This window comes from Jaculus jaculus, chromosome 2, assembly GCF_020740685.1.
Source record: "Jaculus jaculus isolate mJacJac1 chromosome 2, mJacJac1.mat.Y.cur, whole genome shotgun sequence".
In the NCBI taxonomy this organism is placed as follows: domain Eukaryota; kingdom Metazoa; phylum Chordata; class Mammalia; order Rodentia; family Dipodidae; genus Jaculus; species Jaculus jaculus.
Genome location: NC_059103.1, coordinates 122,589,849 through 122,603,368, shown reverse-complemented (window position 1 = coordinate 122,603,368; position 13,520 = coordinate 122,589,849). Strand labels below are relative to the sequence as shown.

Sequence of the window (13,520 nt, the reverse complement as noted above, 5' to 3'; positions counted from 1 at the left end):
ATCCACCTCTAGAAGTAACAGCAGATGTGGAATATGGCCTTACTTTCTCAAGGGGTAGAGATCATAGAGGAGGAGACACTGAAAATAGGAAGTTCTATGCCAGACATGTCATATTTAGAGAACATTTTCATTTAATAACCATTGTTCTGTGTGATGTGTTTGATCTCATGTGTGTGTGTGTGTGTGTGTGTGTGTCCCAAAAAATGTATTTGTATGGTCATCAATGCTAAGTCAACATCTAGGAAAACTCAAACAAAATAATGAAAAAAGATAAATATAAAAAATATACAGATGCATAGGCCCATTATACTGGTAATAAAAGGTACTTAAGGGCTGGAGAGATGGCTTAGCGGTTAAGTGCTTGCCGGTGAAGCCTGTGGACCCCGGTTCGAGGCTTGATTCCCCAGGACCCACGTTAGCCAGATGCACAAGGGGCGCATGCTTCTGGAGTTCGTTTGCAGTGGCTGGAAGCCCTGGCGCGCCGATTCTCTCTCTCTCTCTCTCTCTCTCTCTCTCTCTCTCCCTGCCTTTCTCTCTCTCAAATAAATAAATAAAAAATAAATAAAAATAAAAGGTACTTAAGAACAGTAAAAAGAATTGGCAATCCTCATTAATACGTTCAATCTTTTTGAAATATTATGTCAACTAAAATGATGATTAGAAAAACTATAGAAATACAGGGACCCAGCAAGTGAAAACAAAAGTCAAGGTTTCTGTTGTTACTGTTAAGATCTTTCTGGTGAGTATATCCCATGGTTGATTGTTATTTTTGTTTGAGCTTTATGTTTTGTTTCTGTTGCTTTAAGTTTGCATAGTTGAAACTGCAAATGGTGTTTTGTGTGTAATCCTTTTTAAGATGACAGGCACATTCACTTTGCATAAGAAACTTCAAGAGAAAGTAAATAGCTACTGCACATTAATTTCATCAATAACAAATAGAATCAATAACCCACTTTCCTTTTTCCCTCAGTGCTCACACATTATTATTCACAAAACAAATGTTTATTTGGAGAAGTTATTTCTATGGCAAGGGAAAACAGCTTTAAAGCTTGTCAAGTAGACAAAAGAAATGATTTTTATGTGATTTTTGGAAGACCTGCAGTAAAACAGACTTCCTAGAAGCCTAAACAAACACTATTATTTGATATTTTAGACCCTAGTATTTAGTATTTGTTACTCAAGTGTTTTTAGCTTATTTTTAGAAAACAAAACTTAAGCAATAATCCTGCAAGATAAAGTGGGACCTTCTGAATATGATCGGTTAAAAGCTGACACCAAATCAGTTACCAATGTAATGAGCATGCTTGGAAACAAACTTGGTCCCCTGAAATGCTTTCCCATACAAATTTATATGGGCTTCCCAAATAAAACCTCCCCACTCCCTTTGCTCAGAAAAAGCATGACTTTGGAAGTTCTCCTGAGCTCTTCTTACCTGCTACAGGTGACACGTCTTTCTGTTTTCTTATCTCCTGTGCTTGATTTGGCTTTCTATTCAGCTAGCTGCAACCCCATTGTGTTAGACTACAGGTCCCATCATTTTAGGAAATACAACATTCACTTGCTACACAGAGTGTTTCAGCTTTTATTTCTTAAAAAAATTATTCATTTATTTGCAAGCAAAGAGAGAAAAAGAGATGATAGATAGATAGATGATAGATAGAGTGCACCAGGACCTCTAGCTCAAATGAACTCCAGATGCATGTGCCACTTTGTGCATCTGGTTTTACAAGATTACTAGGAAATTGAACCTGGGTCATTAGGCTTTTCATACAACTGCCTTAACTGCCTAGCCATCTCTCCCGCCCCAGGAAATAAAATTTAAAATCATCAAAGGTTTAACTACAAAGGTTTCAACACATTGTGATTTGCAACTGTAGAGAAAGGAAGTGAAAACATTACTTTAAAACAGATGATGGGCTCAGTAGGTTTTGATACATCTATTCTGTAGAATACAATACAATCATTCCAATGAAAAGATATTAACAATATATCTCATTTGGTCATACATACTTTTGGGGTTCACATCCATGGATTCAGTCATAAAACAAAATATATAAAGAAAAGTGGCATCTTTACTAAACATGTGTAGACTTTTTCTTGTTACTATTCACTAAACAGTACAGTATAACCACTATTTATATGATATTTACATTATATGAGATATATTAGTAATCTAGAGAGATAATTTAAATTATACAAGAGGATGTATATAGGGGAGGGGAGGTTCAATTCAGCTTTTGTTTATTTTTTAATATATTTTATTTATTTATTTAAGAGAGAGAAAGATGAGAGAGAGAGAGAATGGAAGGGGGAGAATGGGTGTGCCAGGGCCTCCAGCCACAGCAAAGAACTGCAGATGCATGCACCCCCTTGAGCATCTGGCTTACATGGGTCCTGAAGAGTTGAACTGGGATCCTTTGGCTTTGCTGGCAAATGCCTTCACCGCTAAGTTATCTCTCCAGCCCTCATCTTTGATTTTAAACTAAAGTTCCCTGAAAGGGATCAAGAGAAAGCATACACACTCACATTCCACAACTGTACTTAATTCAGTAAAACAAAATATATATATTTCCAAGTAACAGAAGTAGTAAAACTCAATAATTTAGTTTACACAAAACAGCAAGAATTCAACACAGACTTTTATCAATTACAATACAATACAAAGACTGTACTAAATTAAGTAAAACAAAATATATAATTTTAAGTATCAGAAGTAGTAAAACTCAATAACTTAGCTTACACAAAGACAGCAAGAATTCACCACAGAATTGTATCTGTTACAAGACAATGTAAATACAGTTTACTTCTTCATAACTTGTTTACACATTTATTCTAAATATTATTTAAGACATAAAAAGAAATTCTAAGGGATACAGACGGGAGTGCTTACTGCTCTTGTAAAGGGCAACAACCTGGAGCTGATGTAATAGTTTTCCAGGGATATGAAAGCGTAGGTGACACTGAACTACTGTGTCCTTTTCAGCCCTACTTAGTCCCACAAGTATGTCAGACAATATTTGGCTGTGATGACACAGCAGTGCCCAGCCTGTTTTTCCAATATTATCTACATAGATTCCAAGACACTCGCAGTTCCATTTATAGCAGAGGTGATCTAGTGGGCAGTGGGCCACTCAGGGTCTCCCTATAATCTATGTCGTGATCACACTTACCTCTACTTCATTTGTTGTCTATCACCTTGGACAATCCACAAGTCTCTCAAATTTAAAACTTGAACTTTGAAAGCTTACAGAGCACTCAATTTTATTAGTTTTTTTTTTTAAATCTGTAGAGCATTTCCTAAAAATTTGAAAAATTCAAAGCCATATGTCATGAGGCTTCTTAAGCTCGCATCCAGGAGCCTGGTCAAACACCACGATAGCCAACATTCAAAATGGTGGCTGACCCAAAATTGTGTGTTGAACAATTTACTGTAATTTTCCCTTAGGCATAAGGGTTATTAATTACCTGATGCCTGTGAAGTATCCCAGTGTTCCTAATAACATCGAGAGCTCACGCACCCTTTCTTATTCACCAAAATCAGAGAGGAGGTTGGCCTTTTCTTACAGGAGTTTTTCTTCCACATATTTTGAGCCTAAATCATTAAGAGATTGCTGCCAACGGAACAGAACTCACTGGCAATACTTTGTTACACCTTAAGCCTGGTTTTGCATAGGAAACAAAGTTGAGAATATTTTGTCCTTTTTGACATTTCATCTTAAATAACACTGTTTAAACAACTGCTTAAATGACAGTGTATAATTAGTGATCAGTCTGGTTCATTCTGGCCTCTATCCAAGGTATAAACTGCAGGTGCATGGTCAAATTTAAGTGTTATTCTCTCTCTTTACCTATTTTTGTTTCCTGTAAGTAGAGATAAAATAAAAGTAGGAATCTCTGGTCTCCTTTGTAAAGGTCAGAATTCTGTATTTCCCAAGTGTGTGCAGATGTGTATGTGTGTGTGTGTGTGTGTGTGTGTGTGCGTGTGTGTGTGTGTGTGTGTGACTTAAGAAGGTCTTGATTCTCAAAATCTACGCATAAACAACTACATGAAATGGTGCAAGTCTATGGCAGACCTTGAGGCCACGATGAGGCGGGCGGGGTGGGTGTGCGAGTGGAACTGCGCAGGGATCTCGGAGTCCTTTGCAGAAAGCAGCTAGGAAGGAGATGTATTTTAAAAGCCTTTGGCTGGTGCGCCTCACGGTGCAGGACGCTCTGGCCACCTGGCTCCTCCAGGGGGCGCTGGAACCTCTCTCCAGGGAGACTTCTGGCTGCAGGCTGCAGGCTCCAGGCCGGGTTCCCCGAGAGTGATAAGACCTTTTAGGGAATCAGACGACGGAAAAGCGAAAGGAGAAGAAAGAGCTACCGGGAGCGGGGTGGGGTCATTACTGTTCTGGCAGTCACAGCCAAGCTCCGCGGGGCAGGTGTCACTGCGCGCTCAGTGCACTTCGCACTCGGGACGCACTGACCTTGACCCCGACCCTGTTGTCCTGCGGTTGGGGCGTTCCGAGGAGGAGTGGGTTAGGCCAGAGCGGTCACCAACGAGAGAGAAAGCATAGACCGTAGAAAGCAAAGAAGCCCAGTACGGAGACCGGAAGGGTCCTGACGCCTGGGAGTGCCCTGAACATCCCCGGGGCCCTCCCCTGCGGGGTACCCAGGGCCGCCGCAGCTGGAGATTGAGTGAGGCCGCGTTAGGTGAGCGGGTTTCCAGTGATACAGTCCCGGTGCTTTTCCCTAACTTACTTCTGTTTCAAATTCAGGGGTCGACCGTGCTTTAGGGGGAAATCAGTGTAGCTTCTGCGCTCTAAGCGCACCGGCCTCGCCCTGAGGGCTTGGCAAGCTCAAGTTGCAGGCGCAGAGCCGGCCTCTTGAGGCCCTGAGGCCCAGGAATCTGCACGCACGGCAAGTTTCCTGGGGGCGCACCGGCCAGGCGCCGAGACTCGCACTCTGGCTTTCGCGGAACCCGCCGGGGTTGTCAGAGCTGCGGGCGTCAGGCGGCCGGGCGGCGACAGGCCACCAGCTGGCGTAGGCTCTTGCGGAATCTGTCGTCTAGGAAGGCGTAGAGAAAGGGGTTGAGGCAGCTGTTGGCATAGCTCAGGCTGGTGATGAAATAGGAGACTGCGATGACCGCGGGCGTCTGTGGGAGGTCGGTGGTGAGCGCCACCACGGTGCTCAGGTGGTAGGGCGTCCAGCAGAGGAGGCAGACGGCCAGGATGGCCACTACCAGAAAGGTCACCCGCTTCTTGGCGCGGTCCAGGGCCTTGGCGTGGCTGTCCAGCCGGATGGCGCGCAGCCGGTACAGCAGGGTGCTGTAGAGGACGCAGATGGTGGACACGGGGATGGCGAAGCCCAGCACGAGCGTGTAGAGGCGACTGGCCCGCCACCAGAAGGCCTCGGGCTGCGGGAACACCAGCACGCACTGGAGCCGGCCCTGCTCGTCGTCCAGCCGGGCGAAGACCGCGAAGGGCGTCACCACGAGCGTCACGAGGCCCCACACAGCCAGGCTGACCGCGCGCGCCGCGCCGTACGTGCGCCCGGCCACCCGGCGGGACTGAGCCGTGGCCAGCACCACCAGGTAGCGGTCGGCGCTCATGACCGTGAGGAAGTAGAGGCTGGAGAAGGTGTTGTACTGGTCGATGACCACGATGAGCTTGCACATGAGCTCCCCGAGGGGCCACCGCTTCAGCAGGAAGTCGGCGATGTTGATGGGCAGCACGAGCGTGAAGAGCTCGTCGGCCACGGCCAGGTTGAGGATGAACAGGTTGGTGACGGTCTTCATGCGCGGCGCCCGCAGCAGCACGTACAGCACCGCCGAGTTCCCCGCCAGCCCCACGGCGCAGATCAGCGCGTAGACGACCGGCACAGCCACGGCCAGCGGCTGCGGCAGCGGCGCCCAGCTCGACGCGTTGGGGCAGTCGGCTGCCCAGCCCTCGCACGGCCCCGGGACCCGGCCGGGCCCCACCGAGGCGTTGTGCATCCCGGCGGCGAGGGCGTGGGAACCAGCCACCCTGGGCCCCGCAGGGTGCCGGGGTCTGGAAGTCCGCGCTGGCGCTGGCGGGGATCTACACCCAAGCACTGGCTTCTCCACCGCAGCCTCTCTCTCTCTCTCAGTGGCTTTGCAAGGGAGGGGCGTGCTCTGCCATCCCTGAGCCCACTGCCACCTTGGGCTCCCGGGCTGGAAAATAGAATTGAAAACACAGGTTAGGATCCTCGACGTAAGGCTTTAGGTCCAGAGGGAGGGGGCACAGTACCCTAAACTTCCCTTGGTAAGCTGTTCCCTCCCCATCTGTCGAAACCTGATTCCAACCTGTTGAAAGTATCAAAAGGCTCCGAAAAGCCTGCTTTAAGGGAAATGCAAACTAGTCTCCCTTGTTTTAGAACCCGCCTGGCACACCTACTCACCCCACCAAATTCTGCAGAAGCACTGGCCTCCCCCGGGTGCCGCGCGTCCTCGTGAACAGTAAGCTGAGCAGCAACCTTTAACTTACTTCGCTAGTCTGGGGGAAGATGTCCGTCTCCCGGAGAAGCGAGGACCGACCTGAGCCGGGAGCTGGCCAGCGGCATCAGGAGCCCGCAGCCCGGAGGCGGGAGCTCGTCCTCCGAGGTTGCTCCCACGCGCTGCAGTGCGGAGACCTCACAGCCTGGAGACTGCTCTCCCGCCACCCTGCCCCGCCCTCACGCCTAGAAAAACCCGTGACTCTAACAGAAAACAGCTCTCCTCCAAAGACGAACGCTTCTTTTATTCCTTCCTAGAGTGTGAAGTCACTTCATCGGGAATAATAGAAAGCCATTCTATAAAGAAATGAATTTAAGAAAATCAAAGTTAAAAGTGTTAAAACTCGGGGTATTTTGTTGTTTTGATTATCTATTTGTTTATGCATTAATTTGCTCGTTCGTCCATTCGTTCGTTCATTTTTGAGACAGAGTCCCATGGAGCCCAGTCTGCCCTCCAACTCCCGAAGTAGCTGAATTTCTGCTCCTGCTTCCACCTAAGGACGCAGGGCTGATAAGCGTGTGGCACCAGTCTCTAAAGGGCAGATGAGCTCGGGTTCCTGTTAATGTTTTAAGCACCATGCCTCCAACGCACTAGGGCAATTTGAAGTTTGAAATGACCTGCAATATCACATGGCTAAACAGAAAGGAAAGATGAATGCAATTTTAAAACGCAAATGACTCGTTTTATAAAATTACAGTCTTCAAAGGTTAGAAGACTTGGTGACAAGTAATGATGCACAAATTGAGACACTTTGCTGCTTCCTAAAAGCATGTGTAAAAGATTAAAACAAACTGCTTCTGAAAGCCTTTGCGGGCGCTGTGACTTAATGCATGTTTCAAGAAATGTTGAGAGTCGTTCAGTGTACTCCTGATTCTCAAACGTGACTCTGTTCTGCATTCTCCAACTAATGACAGCCGCCTGCAGTCAGGCGCAGTTGCCAGGGAAGCACAGCAGACTTCTGCTCGCTCCCGGGAATCCTACTCCAGATAGGTGGAATCATCTAATACATCCCACCAGTTCCGGAGATATAAACCAGATATTAGTTCTTCCTAATTCTCCCCTTGATTTTCTCTTTGGGATAACCAGCAGATTAAACACTGCATTTGGATCTATCCCATAATATTCTACCATGAAAGCAGGTAAAGTCCCGATAAGAGTTTGGTCCTTTATGACACCTTTTAAAGGACAAGACTAAGAAACTGAGAAAGACACCTAAAGGATGAGAAAAGCAAGTGCATTCCCATACCCATCTGTTCAGACCGACATACTTGGTATGACTGACAAATCTACAGTGTCCATAAAAATACTGTATGATAATGACTACCATATGATATTAAGCAAAACAAAAAAGAGTTTAAGTAATGCATATACACTCACATATATTTGTGTATTTGTGCATCTGTACATATGTGCTACTTGTAATTGGTGCTTCTCGAGCATTTGGAGATTTTCTTTTTCATTATTTTTTTTACAGCTTAATTACTCTGCAGACATAAAATGTACACTGTATGATTCCAATTCAAAGGAATTTGTTGAAACTTTGTTGTGAAGTTATGTATTAATGCTTTTAGTTCTGCCCACATTTACCACATGATTTGATGTTATTCTATCAGATTCACACAAATTTAAGATTTCAACTTTTCCCCATGCAATGGATTCTTTTATCACTATGTCTACTCAGAGCTGGGCCCATGCCTGTAATCCTGGTACTTGGAAGCCTAAGCTAGGTGGATTGTTCTGTGTTTGATCCTATCTGGGCTATATACAGTGTTCTGGGCCAGCCTGTGCTACAGAGTGAGACCCTGTCTCAAAATAAAAAAAATCCTGCCGGGCGTGGTGGCGCACGTCTTTAATCTCAGCACTCGGGAGGCAGAGGTAGGAGGATTGCTGTGAGTTTGAGGCCACCCTGAGACTCCATAGTGAATTCCAGGTCAGCCTGGGCTAGAGTGAGACCCTACCTCGAAAAACCAAAAAAATAAAAATAAATAAATAAATAAATAAAATAAAATAAATAAATAAAATCCTCAGCTCTGTACTGCTGTTTCCTGTAGCCTCTGTGGTTTGATAACATTCTGGCTATACTGTTTCCCATTGTGTTACCATAAAATACATCTTTATAGGTCTTTTTTATTTTAAACCTTTTTGTGTTTTTGCATTTAAAATGTGTTCTGTGTAAGTATTATAAATATTTTTACTCTAGCCTAATAAGATTCACCTTTTTTTTTTTTTTTGAGATGCAGTGTCATTATGTATGTTACCCAGGTTTTTCTCAAAATCTTGAGTTCAAATGATCCTCCCACCACAGCCTCCAGAATGTCTGGCAGCATGCTACCATGTCCAGGTCAATATTTGTCTTTGGAAAATTTAATTCCTACTGTATCTAATGTAATTATAGAAAATATGATGTTGCTATGGTCTGAACATTTGTGTCCCATTCAAAAGTGACCTATAGGCGTGGTGGCGCACGCCTTTAATCCCAGCACTCGGGAGGCAGAGGTAGGAGGATGGCTGAGAGTTCGAGCCCACCCTGAGACTACAGAGTGAATTTCAGGTCAGCCTGAGCCAGAGTAAGACCCTACCTTGAAAAACCAAAAAAAAAAAAAAAAGTGACCTATAGATTATTCTGGCTTATAGTAGTTGACAAATTTTTCAAATTTACAATGGCACAAAACAATGCACATATATTAGAAATGTACTTTGAATTTTGGATTTTCATATTTTCCTGTAGAATATGGGGTATGATATTCTTTTGGCAGCACTGGGCAGTAGCAGCAAGCCATCCCCCCCCCCAAGATAGTAAGTTCTAGACTAGCCAGAGCTACATTGCACAACCTTGCAAAAACAAAGGAAAACCCAAACACCAGGGCTATCCAAGCCATGGCGATAGGACTATCTAATGGGCCTAGAAAGCAAGTTAGGCCTGCTTCAGTGGATCTAGAGGGTGGGGCATTAAAGTAAAGAGGATTGTTCCCAATTCTTTAAGATTAATATTATAGGCCTCAGTAGGTAAAGTACTTGCCACACAAACATGATGGCCTGAGTTAGGATACCCAACACCTACATACAATATAGGAGAGGTGACTCACACCTGCAATCCCAGTGATAGCAAGGCAATAGAAAAGCACCCCTGAGATTTGCAGGCCAGCTAGTCTAACCCAATCAATGAGCTCCAGGTTCATTGAGAGAATCTATCTCAAAAAATAAAGTGGAAAGCCCCGCGTGGGGGTGCACATGTATAGTCCCAACACTCAAAAGGTGGAGGTAGGAGGATCGCCATGAGTTTGAGGCCACCCTGCTTGGGCTAGAGCGAGACCCTTCCTTGATAAACCAAAATAAATGTGCAAATGTCAACATCCACACACACACAAACACACATATCAATATTATTTGCACCATTAGATTTGAGACTTACCTGGGTTCTAGCCTTTCTTCTTTCCAATTTCTCCAAAATTTACATGCAAAGAGAAAGGGAAATTTTAAAAATGTAACAAAAGTTAAAAAGAACTGTAAGATAACTACCAAGTCTGCAGCTTAAGGACAATGGAAATGGTAAGAGTATTTTTTTTTAAGTAGGATGGGTGAGAGTTTTCTAAAATTAATGACAAACATTAAACCACAGACATAGGAAGCTCAGGGAGCAATAACCTGAATATGTACATTTTAGAAGTTCATATAAGCCTATCATATTCAAAGTACAGAAAATCAGAGACAAGACAAAAAAAAAAAAAAAAGTCACACAAGTGTCACAGAAGTGCCCAGAAAAACATTAATGGGAAGGAACCACACCTGTGTCAAGGGTTTTACCAAGTCAAATGATGGAACTTCTTTATTGCAGAGTAAAAATGTTGCAGACCAAAGCCAATTTTCCAATAGTCCTTTGAAAGGTACTTGTTTACTGCCTTTACCAGAGCCTGACCTAAAATGCTTGTGACTATCATACCCTGAAGTGTGCGCTTAACAAGCCACCAGCTCTGGCCAAAACTAAGAATGTCTTCACGTAACATCTGAAGCCTGTAACAGAGTTTCTGGAGCTTTGCTGTAACCAGCCTGCCTGTTGTTTTCATCAACATATTTGAAAAATATCTTGATTTATGACTTTCTTTGTTCTGTTACTACAAAAGCTTCATGAAACTGTTACCATATTGGAACATGGAATTTGAGTTAACCTGAATCTGTGTTCCTGGGGGCTTGGTCACTCAGATTTGGCTATGAAATATGTCTTATTCCCTTTAAGATGAGAACTATGTGCTTTACAACAGCAGTTTATGGCACCCATATGCGGGACACCAATGACAAGCCACCTTCACTGGAGGAATCATCCAGACCAGAGCTAGTTACCAGTGACAGAGAATAGGGGGAACAAGGCATATATATTGTCAGCCAGGGACAGAGGCATAATGCCCTGGCAGGATGAGAAACAGCATCTGACCCAGTTTATGCAAGATGGCTGCAAGCAACCCCTCTGAAGCTCTTTCTTCTTCAAGTTTGCTGTGGCTTAGCATGCCTGTGGGCTGGCCCGTCCTGTGTCAGCTTCTTGAGCCCATGGCCATTCACTTGTCCGCCTTATACACCTGAGCCAGCGATGAGGCCCATCTTAATTGAATGTCTGACCTACATAAATGATCTAGCCGTGTGTGTGAATCTCTCTTTGTCCCTGATGGCCCTCTTCTTGCCTCATGCCCCAGCTTTGCTACATGGGTGATCGCTTTTTAGCTCTGGGCCCCTGACCCTCTCTTCACCCTCTCTGACCCTCTGTGGGAGGGGCTTTAGGCTTGGGCCCTCCTGCTTGCTTTCTACATGTGTGAGCCCCTTCCCCAGAGGTTCCTTCCAGGGACAGCTCTCTATAGGAAGGAAATTTTATTTTGCTGGGAAGAGGGAGACTTCTTTTGTCTTGGGTTTTCTTACTTGTCTTCCCTCTGGATCCTAACTCTCCCTAAAATAACTATTATGCTTCAGAACTTACCCTTCTCTGAGTTTACATTTTCAATTCTTTGATAACTTGGAAAAGGAGCCGAAAGATGCCTTGGACCTTCTGCATCTTAATGGAAATCTCATCCTCCCTGAACTCCAAAATAATGCCTGGGCCCTTTGTGGTACAAGTTGGCTCTTTCTGGGGCTTGCACCACCACCTATTTATTTTCAGCTGGTTTTAGAATTTGATAGAGCCTTTCTTTGATTTGCTTCCCACGGGCTTGGTTTCAGGTGTGCATTTTGTTTATCCGCTTTGAAAGCACTTTGGGTGATGACCATTCAGTCTATTTTTGTTTTTATTTTAAATCTTTGAGGGCATTTTGGTTTCTAATGGTTTGATTTGTTAATCTTCTAGCATTCAGCACTTTTTTTTTCTTTTGACACACTTCCAATGCTTAATTCAAGAAAAGAGATGTTTTGGAAAAACTGTTAATTTGGTACTACTCCAACTGGTTTTATGTTTGATAATTGTGTTAAAAGCCAGGTGTGGTGGTTCACTCCTTTAATCCTAGCACTCAGGAGGCAGAGGTAGGAGGATTGCCATGAGTTGGAGGCTACTCTGAGACTCCATAGTGAATTCCAGGTCAGCCTAGGCTAGAGTGAGACCCTACCTCAGAAAAACAAAACAAACAAACAAACAAACAAACAAACAGAAAAGATAGTTGTGTTAACTTCAAATTGCAAATATTTGAGAGAGATGGGAAAACTAACTAAAAGTAAATTGGCGTTATGTTTTCACAATGGGCAACATTTGATCCTAAATTGGGTTTATTTTATTTTATTTTTTGGCATGCTAAACTAAAATCCTAGGCAGTAGAATCTTAAAATCATAAATGGACAGCCTGATTTAACTGGAACTTAAAAAAGGGAGGAAAAATTATGGAATTAGTAACACAAACTAATTGATAAGAGTTCTAGAAACTACATAAAAGAAAGTACATAAAAATATCAAATTAATAAAAAAAAATACTAGAGATTATTTCAAAACTAAAGATAAACTCGAAGAAATCCAACTATTCTCAATCCTCTACTATCATCTGTTCTTCTCTGGCTTTGTCTCTTCCTTCTCTACTACGAAGCAAAATAAAGTTCTATATCAAATGGAAAGATCGTTGTAGTCTGTTGTAGAATATAAACTAGAGGGAAAAGAGATGCTATACTATTTTTTAAAACCCTTATTTTAAAGGCAACCTCCACTAGTTAACTTTTAAATAGGAAAAATGGTAATCTAATTTTGCAGCTTGACCATTGATCTTTTATGATAATAAATCTCTCTTTTTTTTATTAATTTAAGAGAGATAGAGAATGAGAAAGAGAGAGAGAGAATTGGCACACCGAGGCCTTAACCACTGCAAATGAACTCCAGAGGTGTGCACTACATTGTGCACATGCATCACCTTGTGTATCTGGCTTACACGGGTTCTGGGGGGGGGGTTGAACCTGGGTCCTTAGACTTCACAGGCAAGCACCTTAACAGCTAAGCCATATCTCTAGCCCCCTGTAACTCTTTCTTATGTCTCAAAAGAGAGAGAGAGGACAGCCCTCTACATTGTTTTTTGTTGTTGTTCTTTCTCTCTCTCTATCTCTATCTCTTATGTGTATGTTTTTTTTTTTAACTGGGTGAATTGTTTATAGCAATTGTTTTCTTCTGTTAATGATCAGAGAAACTTCCTTTATTTCTCTGTCTCTATGTGTCATTTTGTGTCCTAAGAAAGAGCTGAGTGACAAAACCTGTGGTCACCTCATTTTTACATTTTACAAATAAAAAAAAACCTTTTGTACACTAAACTCAAATTCAACATCTCTCTGTGCGTATGTATAGTTGTCAATGTGTTAGAGATGTATTAAAAGGCATGATAAGTGCATACTTCCTTATAAACCTAGACATTTAATTTCTTAAAACATTGAAATGGTACTTTGGGTTTATATTAAATGTTTCATAAAACCTTAAAGTGCTTTAATGTGACATTAAGAGATATCTGGACTTCTAAAGAAAGGGTTTTAGAGATGCAATAGACATCTAAGATATTTGACTATAAGTACAGTTTATTTAAAA

The 13,520-nt window shown here is 43.1% G+C and overlaps 1 protein-coding gene across 1 annotated transcript; it reads right to left on the bottom strand.

Moving 5' to 3' along the window:
* Positions 1 to 4,977: 4,977 nt before the first annotated feature.
* Positions 4,978 to 5,974, bottom strand: Npbwr1 (neuropeptides B and W receptor 1). The gene has a single exon (XM_004653363.2). The coding sequence runs from the start codon at positions 5,972 to 5,974 to the stop codon at positions 4,988 to 4,990; it is 987 nt and encodes a 328-aa protein (XP_004653420.1). The 3' UTR covers positions 4,978 to 4,987.
* Between the last annotated feature and the right edge of the window lie 7,546 nt (positions 5,975 to 13,520).

Coding starts and splice junctions, on each gene's coding strand:
- Npbwr1 (XM_004653363.2), bottom strand. CDS start 5,974: ATGCACAACGCCTCGGTGGGGCCCGGCCGGGTCCCGGGGCCGTGCGAG.